The sequence below is a fragment of the Oncorhynchus nerka genome, linkage group LG22 (assembly GCF_034236695.1).
Source record: "Oncorhynchus nerka isolate Pitt River linkage group LG22, Oner_Uvic_2.0, whole genome shotgun sequence".
Lineage (NCBI taxonomy): Eukaryota > Metazoa > Chordata > Actinopteri > Salmoniformes > Salmonidae > Oncorhynchus > Oncorhynchus nerka.
Window position 1 is genome coordinate 28849617 of NC_088417.1, and position 23798 is coordinate 28873414.

The window sequence follows — 23798 nt, forward strand, 5'->3', positions numbered from 1 at the left end:
TTCTTGCTACGTAAGCTTAACTTTCTGAACATTCGAGACGTGTAGTCCACTTGTCATTCCAATCTCCTTTGCATTAGCGTAGCCTCTTCTGTAGCCTGTCAACTATGTGTCTGTCTATCCCTGTTCTCTCCTCTCTGCACAGACCATACAAACGCTCCACACCGCGTGGCCGCGGCCACCCTAATCTGGTGGTCCCAGCGCATGACCCACGTGGAGTTCCAGGTCTCCGGTAGCCTCTGGAACTGCCGATCTGCGGCCAACAAGGCAGAGTTCATCTCAGCCTATGCCTCCCTCCAGTCCTCGACTTCTTGGCACTGACGGAAACATGGATCACCACAGATAACACTGCTACTCCTACTGCTCTCTCTTCGTCCGCCCACGTGTTCTCGCACACCCCGAGAGCTTCTGGTCAGCGGGGTGGTGGCACCGGATCCTCATCTCTCCCAAGTGGTCATTCTCTCTTTCTCCCCTTACCCATCTGTCTATCGCCTCCTTTGAATTCCATGCTGTCACAGTTACCAGCCCTTTCAAGCTTAACATCCTTATCATTTATCGCCCTCCAGGTTCCCTCGGAGAGTTCATCAATGAGCTTGATGCCTTGATAAGCTCCTTTCCTGAGGACGGCTCACCTCTCACAGTTCTGGGCGACTTTAACCTCCCCACGTCTACCTTTGACTCATTCCTCTCTGCCTCCTTCTTTCCACTCCTCTCTCTTTTGACCTCACCCTCTCACCTTCCCCCTACTCACAAGGCAGGCAATACGCTCGACCTCATCTTTACTAGATGCTGTTCTTCCACTAACCTCATTGCAACTCCCCTCCAAGTCTCCGACCACTACCTTGTATCCTTTTCCCTCTCGCTCTCATCCAACACTTCCCACACTGCCCCTACTCGGATGGTATCGCGCCGTCCCAACCTTCGCTCTCTCTCCCCTTCCATCCTATCATCTCTTCCCTCTGCTCAAACCTTCTCCAACCTATCTCCTGATTCTGCCTCCTCAACCCTCCTCTCCTCCCTTTCTGCATCCTTTGACTCTCTATGTCCCCTATCCTCCAGGCCGGCTCGGTCCTCCCCTCCCGCTCTGTGGCTCGACGACTCATTGCGAGCTCACAGAACAGGGCTCCGGGCAGCCAAGCGGAAATGGAGGAAAACTCGCCTCCCTGCGGACCTGGCATCCTTTCACTCCCTCCTCTCTACATTTTCCTCTTCTGTCTCTGCTGCTAAAGCCACTTTCTACCACTCTAAATTCCAAGCATCTGCCTCTAACCCTAGGAAGCTCTTTGCCACCTTCTCCTCCCTCCTGAATCCCCCCTCCTCCCTCTCTGCAGATGACTTCGTCAACCATTTTGAAAAGAAGGTCGACGACATCCGATCCTCGTTTGCTAAGTCAAACGACACCGCTGGTTCTGCTCACACTGCCCTACCCTGTGCTCTGACCTCTTTCTCCCTCTCTCTCCAGATGAAATCTCGCGTCTTGTGACGGCCGGCCGCCCAACAACCTGCCCGCTTGACCCTATCCCCTCCTCTCTTCTCCAGACCATTTCCGGAGACCTTCTCCCTTACCTCACCTCGCTCATCAACTCATCCCTGACCGCTGGCTACGTCCCTTCCGTCTTCAAGAGAGCGAGAGTTGCACCCCTTCTGAAAAAACCTACACTCGATCCCTCCGATGTCAACAACTACAGACCAGTATCCCTTCTTTCTTTTCTCTCCAAAACTCTTGAATGTGCCGTCCTTGGCCAGCTCTCCCGCTATCTCTCTCAGAATGACCTTCTTGATCCAAATCAGTCAGGTTTCAAGACTAGTCATTCAACTGAGACTGCTCTTCTCTGTATCACGGAGGCGCTCCGCACTGCTAAAGCTAACTCTCTCTCCTCTGCTCTCATCCTTCTAGACCTATCGGCTGCCTTCGATACTGTGAACCATCAGATCCTCCTCTCCACCCTCTCCGAGTTGGGTATCTCCGGCGCGGCCCACGCTTGGATTGCGTCCTACCTGACAGATCGCTCCTACCAGGTGGCGTGGCGAGAATCTGTCTCCTCACCACGTGCTCTCACCACTGGTGTCCCCCAGGGCTCTGTTCTAGGCCCTCTCCTATTCTCGCTATACACCAAGTCACTTGGCTCTGTCATAACCTCACATGGTCTCTCCTATCATTGCTATGCAGACGACACACAATTAATCTTCTCCTTTCCCCCTTCTGATGACCAGGTGGTGAATCGCATCTCTGCATGTCTGGCAGACATATCAGTGTGGATGACGGATCACCACCTCAAGCTGAACCTCGGCAAGACGGAGCTGCTCTTCCTCCCGGGAAGGACTGCCCGTTCCATGATCTCGCCATCACGGTTGACAACTCCATTGTGTCCTCCTCCCAGAGCGCTAAGAACCTTGGCGTGATCCTGGACAACACCCTGTCGTTCTCAAATAACATCAAGGCGGTGGCCCGTTCCTGTAGGTTCATGCTCTACAACATCCGCAGAGTACGACCCTGCCTCACACAGGAAGCGGCGCAGGTCCTAATCCAGGCACTTGTCATCTCCCGTCTGGATTACTGCAACTCGCTGTTGGCTGGGCTCCCTGCCTGTGCCATTAAACCCCTACAACTCATCCAGAACGCCGCAGCCCGTCTGGTGTTCAACCTTCCCAAGTTCTCTCACGTCACCCCGCTCCTCCGCTCTCTCCACTGGCTTCCAGTTGAAGCTCGCATCCGCTACAAGACCATGGTGCTTGCCTACGGAGCTGTGAGGGGAACGGCACCTCAGTACCTCCAGGCTCTGATCAGGCCCTACACCCAAACAAGGGCACTGCGTTCATCCACCTCTGGCCTGCTCGCCTCCCTACCACTGAGGAAGTACAGTTCCCGCTCAGCCCAGTCAAAACTGTTCGCTGCTCTGGCCCCCAATGGTGGAACAAACTCCCTCACGACGCCAGGACAGCGGAGTCAATCACCACCTTCCGGAGACACCTGCAACCCCACCTCTAAGGAATACCTAGGATAGGATAAAGTAATCCTTCTCACCCCCCCCCCCCCTTAAAAGATTTAGATGCACTATTGTAAAGTGGCTGTTCCACTGGATGTCATAAGGTGAATGCACCAATTTGTAAGTCGCTCTGGATAAGAGTGTCTGCTAAATGACTTAAATGTAATGTAAATGTAAAAAGTGCTCTTCACTGACAAGTTGCGGTTTTGTCTCAACAGGGGTGATGGTCTGATCCGCGCTTATCGTCGAAGGAATGAGCGTTACACTGAGGCCTGTACTCTGGAGCGGGATTGATTTGGAGGTGGAGGGTCCGTCATGGTCTGGGGGCGGTGTGTCACAGCATCGTCGGACTGAGCTTGTTGTCATTGCATGCAATCTCAATACTGTGCGTTAAAGGGAAGACATCCTTCTCCCTCATGCAGTACCCTTCCTGCAGGCTCATCCTGACATGACCCTCCAGCATGACAATGCCATCAGCCATACTGCTCGTTCTGTGCATGATTTCCTGCAAGACAGAAACTGTAGTGTTCTGCCATGGCCAGCGAAGAGCCCGGATCTCGATCCAACAGGAGGGTGAGGACTAGGGCCATTCCCCCCAGAAATGTCCGGGAACCTGCAGGTGCTTTAGTGGAAGAGTGGGGTAACAGCTCACAGCAAGAACTGGCAAATCTGGTGCAGTCCATGAGGAGATGCATTGCAGTACTTAATGCAGCTGGTGGCCACACCAGATACTGACTGCTACTTGTGACCCCCCTCCCCTCCCCTTTGTTCAGGGACACATTCCATTTATGTTAGTCACATGTCTGTGGAACTTGTTCAGTTTATGTCTAAGCTGTTGAGTCTTATGTTCATACAAATATTTACACGTGAAGTTTGCTGAAAATAAACACAGTTGAAAGTGAGTGGACATTTATTTTTTTGCTGAGGCAATGGAGGACGCATATGGTGAAGTTGATGTGGGGGCTTTCGGCGGCTTGATCCGTCACTCCAGAAGATTCTTTCCCAGCTGTTTAGCCAGGGAGAACATCGCTAGTGATCTAGATGAGGTGCTGTGGCCAGACCAAAATTGGAGGCAGCCTGTCTTTTTTCTTACATTTTGCAAGTGTTTTTGTCTTTCAAGTTTGAAAGAATGAACCACTCATTTATTTTTGTACAGAAAACCCTTTCTGACTGAATGTTTTTCCGCTGTTGGGTATGGAAAGTGCTATAAACAAAACAAGTGTTCAAAAATACTGCATTTTGGAAATGAGTGTGTCTCACTGTATTGCTTTAGTTTTATCTACATTTCAGTAACAATATTTTTCAACCGGCTACAGTGCAACACTGAAAAGGCATAAACATACTGATGGGCTATTCATAGTAGTGTTTTGTGTGGAGCACATCAGTATGTTGTTGGTTGGCAGACAGATCTTCAGTTGAAGTCGGAAGTTTACATACACCATAGCCAAATACATTTCAACTCAGTTTTTCAAAATCCCTGACATTTAATCCTAGTAAAAATTCCATGTCTTAGGTCAGTCAGATCACCACTTTATTTTAAGAATGTGAAATGTCAGAATAATAGGAGAGAATTATTTATTTCAGCTTTTATTTCTTTCATCACATTCACAGTGTGTCAGAAGTTTACATACACTCAAGTAGTATTTGTTAGCATTGCCTTTAAATTGTTTAACTTGGGTCAAACATTTTGGGTAGCCTTCCACAAGCTTCCCACAATAAGTTGGGTGAATTTTGGCCTATTCCTCCTGAGAGCCGGTGTAACTGAGTCAGGTTTGTAGGCATCCTTGCTCGCACACGCTTTTTCAGTTCTGTCCACAAATAGGATTGAGGTCAGGGGTTTGTGATGACCACTCCAATACCTTGACTTTGTTGTCCTTAAGCCATTTTGCCATAACTTTGGAAGTATGCTTAGGGTCATTGTCCATTTGGAAGACCCATGCAACCAAGCTTTAACTTCCTGACTGGATGTCTTGAGATGTTTCTTCAATATATCCACATAATTTTCCTCCTCATGATGCCATCTATTTTGTGAAGTGCACCAGTCCCTCCCGCAGCAAAGCACCCCCACAACATGATGGTGCCACCCCCGTGCTTCACGGTTGTGATGGTGTTCTTCGGCTTGCAAGACACCCCCTTTTTCCCCCAGACATAATGGCTTTCAGGTTATGTCAATATAGGACTCATTTTACTGTGGATAAAGATACTTTTGTACCAGTTTCCGCCAGCATCTTCACAAGGTCCTTTGCTCGTTCTGGAATTGATTTGCACTTTTCACACCAAAGTACGTTCATCTCCTTCCTGAGCGGTATGACGGCTGCATGGTCCAATGGGGTTTATACTGGCGTACTATTGTTTGTACAGATGAACGTGGTACCGTCAGGCATTTGGAAATTGCTCCCAAGGATGAACCAGACTTGTGGTGTACATTTTTTTTTCTGAAGTCTTGGCTGATTTCTTTTGATTTTCCCATGATGTCAAGCACAGAGGCACTGAGTTTTAAGGTAGGCCTTGAGATACATCCACAGGTACACCTCCAGTTGACTCAAATGTCAAATAGCCAATCAGAAGCTTCTAAAGCCGTGACATTTCCTGGAATTTCCCAAGCTGTTTAAAAAGGCAGTCAATTTAGTGTATGTAGAATTGTGAGACAGTGAATGATAAGTGAAATAATATGTCTAAACAATTGTTGGACAAAGTACTTGTGTCATGCACAAAGTAGATGTCCTAACAGACTTCCCAAAACTATAGTTAACAAGAAATTTGTGAAGGTTGAAAAAAAAAAAAAAAATAGTTTAATGACACTACCCTAAGTGTATGTAAACTTCCGACTTCAACTGTATTCAAATGACCTGTCATTGTTTGCTTTTGCTAGAGATTTGTAGAGAGTTTTGCATTTTGTGTTTGTGGTTTTGGGAAAATAGCCTCAAGATTCAGCAAACGTGTAAATAATTTTGGAAAACTAAGTCAGTTGTGGTCAATTCATTGTTGAAATGGTATTCAGTCCCAACCATGGCCTTAAATCTATGCAGTTTCACTCACAATAATTTGAATGAACTCAAACCCAGTTGTAAAGATGGTCAGATATATTTATTAAATATGGTTCTTTCCACAGGCAAGACCCAACCAAAAAAAAAAAAACATGTTTTTAAGAACAAAAATAGGTGACAGGTTTGAATCCTGAGCAGAAGGCCTCAGACACCCCCACGTCTCTCAAAACAGAAAAGCATGAGGGGTATGGGTTTATTTCTTTGTCTCATAAATCCATCTTCTAGTCATTCATTGACTAGGGTTAAAGCAGACAAATGCATTTTCTATAGTCTCCGGTAGAGGGGGGCTCTGTACAGTGTAGTATTAGGTGTTTTACAGTGTGCATCTACGTTGATATGTTACAGTTCATCTCTGATATGAGTGAGGCTTCACAGAGCCCGTCTGTCGATGTTGGTGAGGCTCTGAAGAATAATTATTAAGTACTTTACTTTTTTTACATTGTTCATTTACAATTGATTTCTTTGATTCGTTCAAAAGGAAGCATGTCATTAGGTGGCGGGTTGATTTCCGTCTGTCATTCAGACAAGGGTAGTTACACAAATGCTCCTTTTCCTCTGCCATCCCTCCTCCTCTCACCAATAGGGAAGTGAATAGATGTTATATACACACACACACACATGACATAGGTTCATGGTGAAGTTCTAACTAATCTAAATGATGGTTTGCAGTGGTCAGGACAGATTTCAACGCAGACTGCTTTGTCACAGCTGATGGGCTAGGGCTTGTCCCTCCCTCACCAGACAATCAAAACAAAAGAAGCACCAGAGGTGTTGGTAGAGATTTCACATTTCAAGAGAGAAAAATGTCAACAAAAAAAATAAACATCTGCCAAATAAGAAAAGGACAGCCTAAAGCATCAAGGTTGGCATGGCAGGTAATGTGTTGCTGACATACTAATAGAACTTGGACTGGCATGGTGTGGGGTTTACTACCTATAGGAGAATGTGGACTGGCATGGTGTGGGGTTTACTACCTATAGGAGAATGTGGACTGGCATGGTGTGGGGTTTGCTATCAATGGAAGAACTTGCACTGGGGTGGGGTTTAGGGGGTTTGCACTGCAGAAGGTTATCGCAGGTTATTCTATTTGACCGTCAATGGCACAATACCACACTATAGCTCAAGGGAGCTGGAACACCTATGCATCCTTGCACAGAGATGATGCATATGACCTTGTAGGGTTTCAAGGTGGGATATCCACTGCGTAACACTAACAATCATTGTCCCTTCAGAAGGCTGCTCAGTTACTTAGCTACTAAGTCTATGAGTAAGAAAAAAGTTCATGGCAAGGAAACATTGTGATTTTGCAGCATTTTTGGACATCTTTTACTGAATACATGAGCATTCATTTAGTGGGTAGCAACTAGCACGAGGAAGCACTTCTGGTACTGACATTTCTGTTGTATGCATGTGACATACAGATCAACATTCTTAGCAGGGAAAGTCAAGTAACTAATCAATTTACTATCCCAGAAAGGGAGTTCGTGCACCACACACACTTGCAAAAAAATGAAATAAAAAATGGCTACAGGAGATAGATACATCCATAACTACATGTCTTCTTTTCATTTTGTGTTTATTTCTCTCCATTAGTAGCAACTGCTTTGCTTCGGGTGAACATACAGCATTTGAGACAAAGGCTATATAATCTCTCTCTCAAAAAAGAACATGACTTAATAAATTAAATAGGCAGGTAAATGATATAAGAGTAGCAAGGTGCAGTGCCAACGCAAAGCAAAACTATGAGTGCCAGTGATAAACCTGCCACTGCAGCAGAGACCTAGAAGCCCCCAACCCCAAACCACTGCCACCAGTCACAACATGTCTCTCAGAGCTGGTGTACACAAACTGACAGTAACAAACACCCATCGGGGTCCTAGAATTCAAAGCTTTAGGATCTCTATGCAAGTACCATTCTATCAGGCAACTACTACTACACAGAAAAAAGGGGGGGGGGGGTCCCATTAACTCATTCATAAAATGGAACCACTTATTTGATCCATGTCCTCTTCTGAAGCAACAAACCCGTGTAGGCTACACACAACCACGGAGTAAAAACTGATGACCGTCCTCTCCTTGAGTCATGTTCTCACAAATCTCGACAGTAAAGGCTGTTGGTTCTTGACTCGAGCCCAGAAAAAAAGTAAGCGTTTCCTTTTAGTCGACAGCGCCAAGTTTACACATAATCCAAGGTACAACACGACTGGATAATCTCACGTGAAGGTACCGTGCAGTCAAAAATGTGATTCTTGTTTTTATGAATATACATCTCCACACTAGGAGGTTGGAATAATATTGTGAAAATCATAATGCCCTTTTAGTGTAAGGGCTGTTTGAAAAGAACGGCCTGAAATTTCGGCCTGTTTTGGTGGGAGGGTTTTGGCATTCCATGGTGACGTCACCCTGCTGTAAATGGGTTAATAGACCACTAAGTTCCAAACCCCTCTGCCAATAACAGCCATTTACAGTTTCCCCCACCCATCTCGAACCACGCCAAGACATTCCTAGTGAAATTCTTCCTTGCGAAATTGCTCTTTGCTAAGAAGCTATTAGTTTTGTTTTAAATTTAAAATGATTAAAACAATATCACAGTAAGGTACTTAATTGTTACCCAGAAATGATTTGATATAGAGATAAAAACAGCTGCATTGGACCTTTAATCACCATACGCTTATCTTGGTGCAGAGTTGGAGGGGACTCGAGTCAGGGCTACTGAATACTGGTTTTTATTCAACGACAATACTGACAGGCTGATGGGTAGCTGGCTTAAGTTGATAGGAGTGGATGTGCAGTTGGGGTTGGAGGCAGTCTTCCTCTTTTCTGGAGGCAGCCATGCAAGCGCAGCACAATCACAACTACAGGTCCAAAAAAAACCAGGCACCGGACCAAACACTACAATCACCCTTAAAAGCTCTATAAAACTAGAGCCATAAGTTATGGTTCAACTATAAAATCCTCTCCACGTTTTCAGTCTCCTTTTAAAAACCAGCCAAAAAGGGGAGAAAAAAATAATAATCATACATAGATTTTTCAGTTTTTAAAAGCGGAGGAAAAGCTGAAATTCTTGCATATTTTATGGGGTATAGTGTAAGGGGGATTGCTAAAATGAGGTTGTGAATCAAGATTTGGTTTTTAAAATGACAAAATAGCTTATGTACATTGGTAGTTGTGTGCAATGTTTCATTTGTTGTTTTACATGGCTGGATACACTGTGGTAGAGAGCGAGACATCTTTCTCTACTCTTGGCCAAATCCTTCGGTTTCCTCGATAGCAAAGAGCAGCTTCTCCTTCAGCTGTTCAAAGCTTTTGTACGGGGGCAAGTCCAGCCTGTTAAAGCTAAAGAAAATAAGCAAAAATCCAGTAATTGAGTTTGAAAGCAAAACAAGAAACAGTCAGTGTATTCAAGTATGACATGATTTACACCGAACACATTATTTGACATTGAAACATCATTCATTGATTTGATTTACAAGCAGGATGTTGCCGTGGAGCTGGACCACTCACCAAGTGTGACTCCGAGGGAGCCAAGTGTCTTTTCCGACCTTCTCAATGCAGAACTTCTGGGGCCCGTTACTACCTACAGAGACAGAGAAAGATGGTGAACAAAATAAATCACTGCAAATACTTGAACTAAATAGCCCTTTCCCCCAGTACTACCTACGTTCTCCACAGAAGAGGGTAATTAACAAGCAAGCCTTCTCCGAGCCAGAACGGCACATAGATAAATCCTGACTAATTGTTCAACCCCATATCGGTGGACATGAAGGTTAGTCGTGGATGTGTCACTAACCCATGAGCTCAGCGAAGCCCCCTAGAGGCAGTCTGCAGGTCCCCGTAACAAATTGCATGAGTCTCAGACGCACCTCGTTGTCCACCTCCTTCACCAGCTGTACACACACAGACACACGCCACACAGACAGACGATTAACACTGCGACAACATACAACATAACACATCCTTACCAACATACCTGTACAGAAACATATGGGAATTCAGGGCAGGTAGTGTCCAAATCACTAAGGACTTAAAATGCTCCACACACACAGTCGTGAAGGCGGCGTGACAGCACCTTTTCCCCTTCAGCAGGTTGGAAAAGTTTGGCAAAAGGTCCTACAGCTGCACCATTGAGAACATCTTGACTGGCTGCGTTACTGCCTGGTATGGAAACAGCACCACCCTTGATTGCATGGCACTACAGAGGGTGGCGCGGACAGCCCAGTACATCACTGGGGCCGAGCTCCCTGCCATTCAGGACCTCTATATCAGGCGGTGTGAAAAGAAGGCCCAAGCTAAGACTGTTCACTCTGCTTCTGCACAGCAAGTGGTACCGGTGCATCAAGTCTGACACCAACAGGCTCCTGAACAGCTTCTATCCCCAAGCCATAATAGCTATAGCTAACAAAATGGCTACACGGATTATGAGAGTTGACGATTATATTTTATTTTTAGACTGTAAACACACCCACAGGGCCCTACACTAAGACACTCCAGCACACACACAATCCATAATTTGCTTAAAAACACACATTTATACTGACTCTACACACAATCATATATGCTGCTGCGACTCTGTTTATCATATATCCTGATGCCTGGTCACCTTACCTCAACACACATCTACCTCTGGCACTCCAGTATCCCTGCTCATTGTAAATAGTATGCTTGCCTACGTTCTCATGTTGTTATTTTTATTCATCTTGTGTTTTTGTTTTACCTTGTTATTTTCTTGCATGACATTGTTATTGATTACTGCATTGTTGGGTTTAGAGCTGGCAAGAAAGACATTTCACTGAAAGGAAAGGCTGTCGCGGAGATTGAACCCATGACCTTGGGGGATTGGATGTACCTACCTGCCAGAACCAGATGATCTGCTTACTGTTCCTGGTGTAGTGGCGATACACAGTGTTTCTCTGCCAATCCTGTAGGTCCACCTCCTGCATGCCACACAGCATCACCTCAAGCTCCTTCTCATCAAAGTACTGGAGCCACTGCAGAGGCACCACCTCGTTGAAGCCGTCCAGAAAAGCTTTGGTCTGGCCCTCCACGCCGCGAGAGAACCGCCACTCTGCCATCAACCTGTAGGAAACATGATGTAGTGACAGTTAGGGTCTCATCCTTATAATCATAAGCAGCCTCAGGTTTGAGCAATGTAAGGAATGCAAAGATGATAAATATTTAGCTAGTTGATATCAGGCCAGTTTAGGACACAGATTTAGCACAGTCCTGGATTCAAAAGCTTGTTCAATGGAGAATATCTATTGCAAGTACCTTGAAGCAAAAACATTCATTATAACAGCAGTAAGATTAGCAAAATGAGGATGTACGTCACTAAGCGGCAGCACTATTATCACCATGTTAACATCATACTAAAATACATGGGCACAATTGCTCATCGCATATCATTGGATGCCTCTGCGTCGCGGTGAACAAGCTGCTCTGTGATCGGTCCGTCACTTCCTTACCCGATGTACTCCTCTTTGTTCTCCTCCGTCACCAGGAGGTCGCTGCCGTCAGGCTTCAGGTCATGTGACGTGAGCTTCCCCAGGATCTCCATGTCCACAGAGAAGTACATCTCTAGGCTACACTCCTCAATGTTGTTATCCCTGTCATGAAGGACAAGCACCATTATATATAGCACATCTCTAGACCACACTGCAGGAAGTTATTATCCTGAAGTGAAGGACCACAGACTCGAGGCTCTCAGGTCCAATGTTAAGAGAGAAATAAATCTCTAGTCCCACACTTGTCTATATTGTTATCCCTGGAGATGAGAGAGCACCACAGTGTACGCTGGCTAGCACAGGACCAATGTTGATTTCCTCGATGTTGTTATCCTTGGAGAGACAGGGAGAACGTTATGGACTAACAATGTAGTAAGCAGGCGTAAAATAAAACGCCTGACCTGGGCCCCCACATCCGGTTTTCAGGGAAAAATAATATCAAGGTGTTGCTGTATCCCTGAAAACTGGATGTTTTACGGTTTCTTCTGACCCGCTAAGGGTGGCTCAGGAATAAACTAAGTACATCTCTAGACCACACGGTTGTTACCCCTACACAGGAGAGAATTGCTTAGGGGTTTGGTAGTCAATGATTAAAATGGGTAATCACCTTCCTCATATTGAGTTGCACCCCCTTTTGCCCTCAGAACAGCCTCAATTTGTCGGGGCATGGACTACAAGGTGTCGAAAGCTTTCCAAACGGATGCTGACCCATGTTGACTCCAATGCTTCCAACAGTTATGTCAAGTTGGCTGGCTGCGCTATGGATGATGGACCATTCTTGACACACAAAGGAAACTGTTGAGCATGACAAACCCACCGGTGTTGCAGTTCTTGACACACTTGAACCGGTGCGCCTGGCACCTACTACCATAACCGGTTCAAAGGCACTTAAATATTTTGTCTGGTCTGTTCACCCCCTGAAGGGCACACATACACAACCCATGCCTCGGCTTAAATTCTTCTTTAACCAGTCTCATCCCCTTCATCTACACCGGTTGAAATGGATTTAACAAGTGGGATCATAGCTTTCACCTGGATTCACCTGTTCAATCCATGTCACAGACAGAGCAGAGTCTTATGTTTTGTACACTCAGTGTACAGTGCATTCAGAAAGTATTCCGACATTTTGTTACGCTCCAGTCTTATTCTAAAATGTATTAAATAAAAACATTTCTCAGCATTCTACACACAATGCCCCATAATGACAAAGTGAAACCAGGTTTAAAAAATAAAAACTGAAATGCCTTACTTGCATAAGTATTCAGACCCTTTGCCATGAGACTCAAAATTGAGCTCAGGTGCATCCGCTTTCCATTTATCATCCTTAAGATGTTTCTACAACTTGATTGGAATCCACCTGTGGTACATTCAATTGATTGGACATGATTTGGAAAGGCACACACCTGTCTATATAAGGTCCCACAGTTGACAGTGCATGTCATAGCAAAAATCAAGCCATGAGGTTGAAAGAATTGTCTGTCGAGCTCCAAAACAGGACTGTGTCGAGGCACATATCTGGGGAAAGTTATTAAAACATTACTGCAGCATTTAAATAACCAAGAACAGTGGCCTCCATCATTCTTAAATGGAAGAAGTTTGGAACTACCAAAACTCATCCTAGAGCTGGCCACCGGCCAAACTGAACATTCGGGTGAGAAGGGCCTTGGTCAGGGAGATGACCAAGAACCCGATAGAGGAACTCTAGAGCTCTGTCAGTGACTGAGGAGATGGGAGAACCTTCCAGAAGGACAACCATCTCTGCAGCACTCCACCAATCAGGCCTTTATGGTAGAGTGGCCAGGCGGAAGCTACTCCTCAGTAAAAGGCACATGGCAGCCCACTTGGAGTTTGCCAAAAGGAACCTAAAGACTCTCAGAACATGAGAAACAAGATTCTTTGGTCTTTTGAAATCAAGATATAAGTCTTTGGCCTGAATGCCAAGCGTCACATCTGGAGGAAACCTGGCACCATCCCTACGGTGAAGCATGGTGGTGGCAGCATCATGCAGTAGGGATGTAATCGCTGCCAAAGGTGCTTCAACAAAGTACTGTATAAAGGGTCTGAATAATTATGTAAATGTGATATTTTAGTTTTTTCTTTGTCATTATGGGGTATCAATTTTAGAATAAGGCTGTAACGTAACAAAATGTGTAAAAGGTCAAGGGGTCTGAATACTTTACGAATGCACTGTATATGCCAGTTAGCAGATGCTTTTATCCCTGTGCGAATGGAACCCACAACCTTGTGGTTCCTGGCCAGGACGGGTGACGAGAGCGGTAGGTCTGCCTACCTGATCCAGATCAGAGAGTTGTAGAACTCAGGGTCGATGGACTCCAGGTCTTTGATGATGAGCTTCTTGTTCAACATGCGTTTATAGAACGGCAGAGAGAAGCCTGTGTCGATGAACTTCCCGTGGAAGAGGGCCTGTGGACAGGAGAGAGAGACCAGGAATGTTCACATGATTCTGCTGAAGGAGTGTTTGTGTATGCAAGACTATGTACATGATCTCAGTGTGTGTGTGTTGTACCATGGCTATGAATCGTCCTATAAAGCAGAAGTAGGAGAGGTGGTCAGGGTTGATGGTGGAGGCTGGGTTTATCTGCAGACAGTAGTTACTCTTGCCAGCGTACTCAAAGAGGCAGTACATGGGGTTGAGCACCTCGTGGGATAACAGGAAGAACCACTCTCTGTGGGAACAACGCGAGAGAGTGAGGGAGTCAGAAGTGAAGACTGGCAATGGAGAAAAAAAAGATCTGGGACGTATAATTTTACTATGCATGTTTCTTTCAAACAACAAGTCTGGAATAATCTTACTGACAGGGATATGGTTACAGAAATGGCCTAAAAGACTAAAGGGTGATTATCAGTGTGTGCAACTGCGATGTGAGTGGTTGTGACAGACCTGGCTAGGCCACCGTAGTCCAGTCCCTCTTCTCCTCTGAAGATGACGTACAGTCTCCTCCTCAAATCGTAAGGCTTCAGGGCCATAATCTGGAAACACAAATACTAGCATTAGCCTACAGAGAACCGGCCACTGTAAAAACATTTTACCCAGAGTGAAAAGTGGTTTGCAGGCAGGGGTAACATAGTCCATAATATTAAAACACCATCATCCTGCAACTTAACACATGTCATAATACAATTGTCTTACTTTGAGTTGCACAAATGATATAGTCAGTGAGGAACAATGTGACATGCCATAAGGAACTGTACGTGTGTTTGTGTGTTGCTGTCTGTGTCTCCTGTATATTATGTTCTTACAACCAGTTCCACACAGACAAAGACCAACTCTTACTTGTTGGAAAGAGTCTTCGAACAACGTCTGCCTAGACACGGTGATCTTAACATGGCTGGGGAGTGCGTTGGACTGGAGAAAGAAAGAAAAAGTGGCTGTGAAATCAAAACGTGACTGGAATGTGCAAAACAACCGTCCTTTAATCCAAACTAAAACAAGCCAAACAGAAGAACATAGGGAGCATAATAATACCTGACAGAGGTAGCGGAAGTGTGCTAGTTTCCACCTGAAGCTGCGCTCGTACGCTATCTGTGGGCCTTTGGTGCTGAGGAGGGAGTGGCAGAGGTCAGAGGTCAGGGACACAGTAACAGGATATAACTGATCATCGTCATGTGGCCAGAAGAATTGTTTGATGAAGCCATAATGAACTGGAAAAATATCCAAAAAGATCTTAGTGATTCAGAGATGGTGGTTTTCTTGAATATGTAAATGAAACAATAACAAGCAGAGGTTTGCTGCTCATTGCATCACAAGACACCGTAACTAATGACCGTTTTATGAGCAGCTGCTCTTAAAAACAGGCCCAGTCTGTCATAAGTACAGCCCCCCCCAAAAAAAAAAAATCAAGAGTTCAGTCCACTACTTACACAGAGGACTTCCCTGTGCGCGGATCACTGAAGGTGGTGGTCCGAGTGTTGTGATCTACGAAGTAGCGGACGCCCTCCCGCGTGTACCGGATCTCCCAACCCTGAGGAAGAGGGTCCTCATTCTGGAGCCTGGCGAGAGGGGTTGAGACAGAGCGAGAATATTAAAGGAGAGAGAGAGAGAGAGAGAGAGAGAGAGAGAGACAGAGAGAGACACAGAGAGACAGAGAGACAGAGAGACAGAGAGACAGAGACAGAGAGAGACAGAGAGACAGAGAGACAGAGAGACAGAGAGACAGAGAGACAGACTACTAAATTCTGTTTTTGTTAGATACTATCAGATCAATATGGCAGGACATGGTGTTGCCACAGAGCTAGCTGTGCTCACCCTTGTGTGCGGGGATCTTCCCACTGTGTTGTCTTGGTGCTGTGGTTGACAAAGTACACCCGGTCGTTGGAGTCCACACGTCGCTCTGGAGGGGGGGGACAGAACGGGTTTAGCTCACACATCAACATGCAAGTAGAGGGAGAAAGACAGCTGGTAGTCCCATCCACCAAACTACCAGGTGTGTAAACGGAAAGAGACTCTGGGGGTATGCTCATTTGGTATAGAGCAGACCTAACCCACTATTAAATTAGTCAAAACATTAACATTTTACATCTGGCAAATTAAAAAAGGAAATGATCTCAGAGAAAAATGTCCTCATGTGTGCTACCTATATCCCCCCAACAGAATCTCCATACTTTAACAATGACAGCTTCTCCATCCTAGAGGGGAAAATCAACCATTTCCAGGCCCAAGGACATGTACTAGTCCGTGGCGACCTAAAACACAGAACCCGATACCCTCAGCACACGGGGGGACAAACACCTACCTGGAGGTGACAGCATTCCCACCCACATATGCCCCCTAGACGCAACATAACCAACTAAACGTGTCATAACTCCTGCAGCTCTGTTGGACGCTGGGAATGTAAGTAGTCAATGGTAGGCGTCGAGGGGACTCCTATGGTAGGTACACATATAGCTCATCTCTTGGCAGTAGTATTGTAGACTACTTTATCACTGATCTCAACCCAGAGTCTCTCAGAGCCTTTGGCCTGGTTTGCTAACTACCCCTCTCAAAGAGTGCAGTGTATAAAGTCAGAACATCTGCGGTCTCAGCCACTGCCCGTCACCAAGGGTGTACCCCAAGGCGCTTCTCAATTTACATCAACATAGCTCAGGCAGTAGGAAGCTCTCACATCAATTTATATGCGGATGATAGTCTCATACGCTACTGACCCCCCACCCCGGACTTTATGTTAAACGCTCTACAACAATAGCTTTCTTAGTGTCCAACAAGCTTTCTCTGCCCTTAACCTTGTTTTGAACACCTCCAAAACAAAAGGTAATGTGGTTTGGCAAGAAGAACACCCCTCTCCCCACAGGTGTGTTTACTACCTCAGAGGGTTATACCTTGAGGTAGTCACCTCATACAAGTACTTGGGAGTAAGGCTAGACAGTACACTGTCCTTCTCTCAGTACATATCAAAGCTGCAGGCTAAAGTTAAAGCTAGACTTGGTTTCCTCTATTGTAATCGCTCCTCTTTCACACCAGCTGCCAAACTAACCCCGATTCAGATCTTACCCATGCTAGATTACGAAGACATCATTCATAGATCAGCGGGTAAGGATGCTCTTGAGCGGCTAGATGTTCTTTACCATTCGGCCATCTGATTTACCACCAGTGCTCCTTATAGGACACATCACTGCACTCTACACTCCTCTGTAAACTGGTCATCTCTGTATACCTGTCGCAAGACCCACTGGTTGTTGCTTATTTATGAACCCCTCCCCCATCCTCCACTCAGCACTCATCCTCCACATTCAACACCCGTTCTGCCAGTCACATTCTGTTAAAGGTCCCCAAAGCACACACATCCCTGGGTCGCTCCTCGTTTCAGTTCGCTGCATCTAGCGACTGGAACGAGCTGCAACAAACACTCAAACTGGAGAGTTCTCAATCTCGTCATTCAAATCATGGATACTCTTACTGACAGTTGTGGCTGCTTTGCGTGATATATTGTTGTCACTACCTTCTTGCTCTTTATGCTGTTGTCTGTGCCCAATAATGTTTGTACCATGTTTTGTGCTGCTACCATGTTGTTGTCATGAGTTGCTGTCTTGCTATGTTGTCGTCTTAGGTCTCTTTAAATCAAACTTTGATTTGTCACGTGCGCCAAATATAACAGGTGTAGAACTTAGTGAAATGCTTACTTACAAGCCCTAACCAAGAGTGTTGTCTCGCCTGTCGTGATGTGTGTTTTGTCCTATATTTATTTTTAATCCCAGCCCCTGTCCCCGCAGGAGGCCATTTGGTAGGCCGTAATTTTAAACAAGAATGTTCTAAACTGACTTGACTAGTTAAATAAAAAAGAGCATTCAGTCAGTCCACTGACACCCCCATCAGATCAGAGCAAAATCACACTAAACATGAGGCATCAAAGCCAAAGGAGCTAAATAATACACTGCTCAAAAAAATAAAAGGGAACACTAAAATAACACATCCTAGAGCTGAATGAATGAAATATTCATATTAAATACTTTTTTTCCTTTACATAGTTTAATGTGCTGAAAACAAAATCACACAAAAATTATCAATGGAAATCAAATTTATCAACCCATGGAGGTCTGGATTTGGAGTCACACTCAAAATTAAAGTGGAAAACCACACTACAGGCTGATCCAACTTTGATGTAATGTCCTTAAAACAAGTCAAAATGAGGCTCAGTAGTGTGTGTGGCCTCCACGTGCCTGTATGACCTCCCTACAATGCTTGGGCATGCTCCTGATGAGGTGGCGGATGGTGTCCTGAGGGATCTCCTCCCAGACCTGGACTAAAGCATCCGCCAACTCCTGGACAGTCTGTGGTGCAACGTGGCATTGGTGGATGGAGCAAGACATGATGTCCCAGATGTGCTCAATTGGATTCAGGTCTGGGGAACGGGTGGGCCAGTCCATAGCATCAATGCCTTCCTCTTGCAGGAACTGCTGACACACTCCAGCCACATGAGGTCTAGCATTGTCTTGCATTAGGAGGAACCCAGGGCCAACCGCACCAGCATATGGTCTCACAAGGGGTCCGAGGAGCTCATCTCGGTACAGAGATGGTGGCGAATTTGCCAATCTTGGTGTTCTCTGGCAAATGCCAAACGTCCTGCACGGTGTTGGGCTTTAAGCACAACCCCCACCTGTGGACGTCGGGCCCTCATACCACCCTCATGGAGTCTGTTTCTGACCGTTTGAGCAGACACATGCACATTTGTGGCCTGCTGGAGGTCATTTTGCAGGGCTCTGGCAGTGCTCCTCCTTGCACAAAGGCGGAGGTAGCGGTCCTGCTGCTGGGTTGTTGCCCTCCTACGGCCTCCTCCACGTCTCCTGATGTACTGGCCTGTCTCCTGGTAGCGCCTCCATGCTCTGGACACTACGCTGACAGACACAGCAAACCTTCTGGCCACAGCTCGCATTGATGTGCCATCCTGGATGAGCTGCACTACCTGAGCCACTTGTGTGGGTTGTAGACTCAGTCTCATGCTACCACTAGAGTGAAAGCACCGCCAGCATTCAAGTGACCAAAACATCAGCCAGGAAGCATAGGAACTGAGAAGTGGTCTGTGGTCCCCACCTGCAGAACCACTCCATTATTGGGGGTGTCTTGCTAATTGCCACCTGTTGTCTATTCCATTTGCACAACAGCATGTGAAGTTTATTGTCAATCAGTGTTGCATCCTAAGTGGACAGTTTGATTTCACAGAAGTGTGATTAACTTGGAGTTACATTGTGTTTAAGTATTCCCTTTATTTTTTTGAGCAGTGTATAAAAACAATGCTATAGATAGCTTCCTTATCAAATCTAAAAATTTCAAGACAACCTAAGAAAATTAACATCAATGACAAATGGTTTGATGAAGAATGCAAAAACCTAAGGATGTTGAGAAACAGATCCAACCAAAAACAGAGCCACAGAAAACCTGAGCCTACAGCTTCACTATGGCGAATCACTAAAACAATACACCACGGGGAAAAGAACAGCACATCAGAAAATCAGCTCAATGTAATTGAAGAATCCATTTATTTATTTTCCCTTTTGTACTTTAACTATTTGCACATTATTACAACACACAATGACATTTGAAATGTCTATATTCTTTTGGAACTTTTGCAAGTGTAATGTTTATCTATTTCACTTGCTTTGGCAATGTAAACATATGTTCCACATGCCAATAAAGCCCTGAAATTGAATTGTGAGAAACAGACAGAGAGAGAACAGGAGGAACTACAACAGACAAGACTGCAAATAGAGGACAAGAGGTGAATGTACAAAAATAGTCCGAATATGCATGGAGAAAAGATATACAAGATCATTTCAGTATCAATCTTGTACATCTAGCTACAAACCAAGCCAAGATACACCATGATGAAATCCAAAAGGTGATAGACAGTGAGCCAACTATGGAACAACCTCACTACAGATCAAATAGTGAACAGTGAGTCCTAAATTGAGAACATCACGAATTCAGAACTGAACTTACCCCAACCAGGAGGCAGCGGTCCCAGAGGGTCGTTTTCTGCCGACATCATGGAAGCCTGGATGAACCGTGGAATAGAGATCACATACACGTCCATAAAGCACCGATAGGGAAGAGAAGGAACAAAGGGAAAATAGTCCAAATGAGATGATTTCCCAACTAAAGTGAGTAACTGAGCAGTTAGCTAGCCGGCCATCAGCAAAATGCTGACTACATCAGATCCCTCCGTGGTAGTCCGTCAGTGTAGTGTGCTTATCATCGTCAGAGCAGATGAGATTACAGAAGAGTTCAAAGGGTTAGGGGAGCCCAGTGAAACCTCTCAAAGCACTACATCAGAGGTGTCAATGTTGGCTATAGGGACCAGGACTGAGTGATCACTAACAGTGAGTGATGTGAGGACATGGGGTGACTACAGACAGACATGTCTATCGGTAAGATTAAGATTCACTCATGTCTGTGCCTTTACAAACAAGCAATCAATGATAGAATTTATTTTAAAAGGCTGATTAAATGAACACATGGATATGCATACAAAAAGTGAAATATACTAGATTTGTTTGACATAAAAGCCAGGAGTTCTCCTGTAGCTTCAGACCAGAGGCCTTTCTGGTTTGTTTATGCTGCTGAGTAATTGGTTGATGATCATTCTGAGAATAATGTGAAAACGCATTCTATAATTTGATTGGCAGATTAACATTTAGCTGTTGGCAGGGACCCTGGGTTTATTCGATGGGCCAGAAAGGTCCATATGAATATGTTACACTGAGCTGACATTTGCTCTTCACAAAACAGAGGTGTATCGGTTGCCTACAACTGAGAATTTGACTTCCTCTTAAAATACAAAGGTATCTTCAATGTAGCTAACATACAGTACATTAAGTATTCACACTTTTTGGTTGTTTTACAGCCTGAATTTAAAAACGGATTCAATTGAGATTTGTCGTCACTGGCCTACACGCAAGACCCCATAATGTCAAAGGGTAATTATGTTTATTTATTTTTTTAGAAATGTTTACAAATTAATTAATGAAAACTGAAATGTCTTGAGTCAATAAGTACTCAATCTCTTTGTTATGGCAAGACTATAAATGTGCTTAAAAAGTCACATAATAAGTTGCATGGACTCACTGTGTACAATAGACTTTAACATGATTACCTCATCTCTGTAACCCCACAAAGACCAAGGAGGTTTTCCAAAGACTCACAAAGGGCAACCATTGGTAGATGGGTTAAAATAAAATAAAGTAAGAAAACATTGAATAGCTCTTTGAGCATGGTGAAGTTATTACACTTTGGATGGTGTATCACTACAAAGATTGATCAAGGTGTCCTTCCCACCTCAGTTGCCGGAGAGGAAGGAAACCACTCAGGGATTTCACCATGAGGCCAATGGTGACTTAAATACAGTTAAGAGTTTAAATTGCTGTGATAGGAGAAAACAGAGGCTGGATCAACATTGTAGTTACTCCACAATAATAAACTAATTGACAGTAATACAAAGGAACCCCTGTATAGAATAAAAAAATATTCCAAAACATGCATTAATTTTGCAATAAGGCAGTAAATTGCCAAAAAAAAAAAAAAGAAAACGATATAGCCGGAATAAAAAGCATTAAGTTTTGGGCAAATCCAACACAATGAGTATCACTCAGGTTAACTTCATTGGGATAGGGGGCAGCATTTTCACTTTTGGATGAATAGCATGCCCAGAGCAAACTGCCTCCTACTCAGTCCCAGATGCTAATATATGCATATTAGTATTGGATAGAAAACTCTGAAGTTTCTAAAACTGTTTGAATGAGGTCTGTGAGTATAACAGAACTCATATGGCAGGCAAAAACCAGAGAAAAAATCCAAACAGGAAGTGGGAGGTTTGTCGTTTTTGAACTCAGCCCTATCAAATACACAGTGATATATGGGTCAAATTGCACTTCCTACGGCTTCCACTAGATGTCAACCATCTTTAGAACGTTGTTTCAGGCTTCTACTGTGAGGTGGTACCGGATGAGAGCTCTTTGAGTCAGTGGTCTGGCAGAGTGTCACAGGATCATGACGCGCGGTCACGAGAGAGTTAGCTCTCGTTCCATGGCTTTTCTAAAGACAATGGAATTCTCCGGTTGGAACGTTATTGAACATTTATGATAAAAACATCCTAAAGATTGATTCTATACTTAGTTTGTCTAGTTTCTTCGACCTGTAATATAATTTTTTTAACTTTTCGTCCGACTGGACCAGAACGCGCTTTTGGATTTGTTTACCAAACGCCTTAACACAAGAAGCTTTTTGGACATAAATGGACATAATCAAACAAAACAAGCATTTATTGTGGAACTGCGATTCCTGGGAGTGCATTCTGTTGAAGATCAAAGGTAAGTGAATATTTATAATGCTATTTATCACTAATGTTGACTACCCAACATCACGGATATTTCTCTGGCTGGTTTGGGCTCTGAGCACAGTTCTCAGATTATGCTTTTTCTGTAAATTAAAAAAAAAAATCTGACACAGCGGTTGCATTAACCTCTCTGCGCACGGAACCCGCTAGCGGGCTGAAATTCCACAACATACGGTGATCACTACATAAATAGTCATATTAAACATTCATGAAAATACAAGTGTCTCACATGTATGAGACATGGTGCTTGCCTACGGAGCTGTGAGGGGAACGGCACCTCAGTACCTCCAGGCTCTGATCAGGCCCTACACCCAAACAAGGGCACTGTGTTCATCCACCTCTGGCCTGCTCGCCTCCCTACCACTGAGGAAGTACAGTTCCCGCTCAGCCCAGTCAAAACTGTTCGCTGCTCTGGCCCCCCAATGGTGGAACAAACTCCCTCACGACGCCAGGACAGCGGAGTCAATCACCACCTTCCGGAGACACCTGAAACCCCACCTCTTTAAGGAATACCTAGGATAGGATAAAGTAATCCTTCTCACCCCCCTTAAAAGACCTAGATGCACTATTGTAAAGTGGCTGTTCCACTGGATGTCATAAGGTGAAAGCACCAATTTGTAAGTCGCTCTGGATAAGAGCGTCTGCTAAATGACTTAAATGTAAATGTAATGTATCGAAAGCCTAGAATCTTGCTAATCCAACTGCGTTGTCAGATTTAAAAAAGGATTTACTGCGAAAGGTTACGATGCGATTATCAGAGCATAGAGCCCAATAAAAATAAAATAACCAGCACAGGCGTAACATAATCACAAACTGCATTAAAATAAATAGTTTACCTTTGACGATCTTCATCTGTTTGCAATTCCAATGCTCATTGTTACACAATTAATGATCTTTTGTTTGATAAAATCCGTTTTAATAGCCTAACACAAAACATTTTGTGAACCGCTTGTGTCATGAATTCCGTCTCATTCCATTTTCGACGACACATTCCAGGTAAATAACCCACACAGAACGTGACTTTTCCAGTCATGTTTGGTTTCACTGCAATCAACTGGTTTGTTTGTAACACAATCTGGAAAAATGGCAGGGTTTTTCTGTGAGTTGGTGGTGACCTAACAATCGTTTGTGGAGCTTTCACTGGAAAGCATTTTTTAAATCAGACACTGTGGCTGGATTAACGAGAATTTTATCTTTAAAATGGTGCCTAATACTTGTATGTTTGAGAAATTTGATTTATGAGATTTGTTGATTTGTATTTGGCGCCCTGCAATTTCATTGGCTGCTGGTGAGGGGTTCCACTAGCGGAACCCTAACTCAGACATGGATTGTATGTGTGCCATTCAGACTGCGAGCAGGCAAGACAAAATACTTAAGTGCCTTTAAACAGGGTATGGTAGTAGGTGCCAGGCGCACCGGTTT

At 44.6% G+C, this 23798-nt stretch overlaps 1 protein-coding gene across 3 annotated transcripts in view; it reads right to left on the reverse strand.

Moving 5' to 3' along the window:
- Nucleotides 1-6056: 6056 nt before the first annotated feature.
- Nucleotides 6057-23798, reverse strand: part of LOC115105084 (NEDD4-like E3 ubiquitin-protein ligase WWP1) — a 56566-nt gene continuing 38824 nt past the window's right edge. For all 3 annotated transcript variants that reach the window (XM_029626662.2, XM_029626663.2, XM_029626664.2), the window contains 13 exons: nt 19985-20039; nt 15800-15884; nt 15415-15543; nt 15020-15092; nt 14828-14899; nt 14435-14523; nt 14060-14219; nt 13823-13956; nt 11494-11634; nt 10882-11107; nt 9822-9918; nt 9536-9608; nt 6057-9367 (listed from right to left, as the gene is read on the reverse strand). In XM_029626662.2, the coding sequence (XP_029482522.1) occupies nt 9268-9367; nt 9536-9608; nt 9822-9918; nt 10882-11107; nt 11494-11634; nt 13823-13956; nt 14060-14219; nt 14435-14523; nt 14828-14899; nt 15020-15092; nt 15415-15543; nt 15800-15884; nt 19985-20039 (1434 nt within the window). In that variant the 3' untranslated portion in view covers nt 6057-9267. The remainder of the gene's footprint in view (nt 9368-9535; nt 9609-9821; nt 9919-10881; nt 11108-11493; nt 11635-13822; nt 13957-14059; nt 14220-14434; nt 14524-14827; nt 14900-15019; nt 15093-15414; nt 15544-15799; nt 15885-19984; nt 20040-23798) is intronic.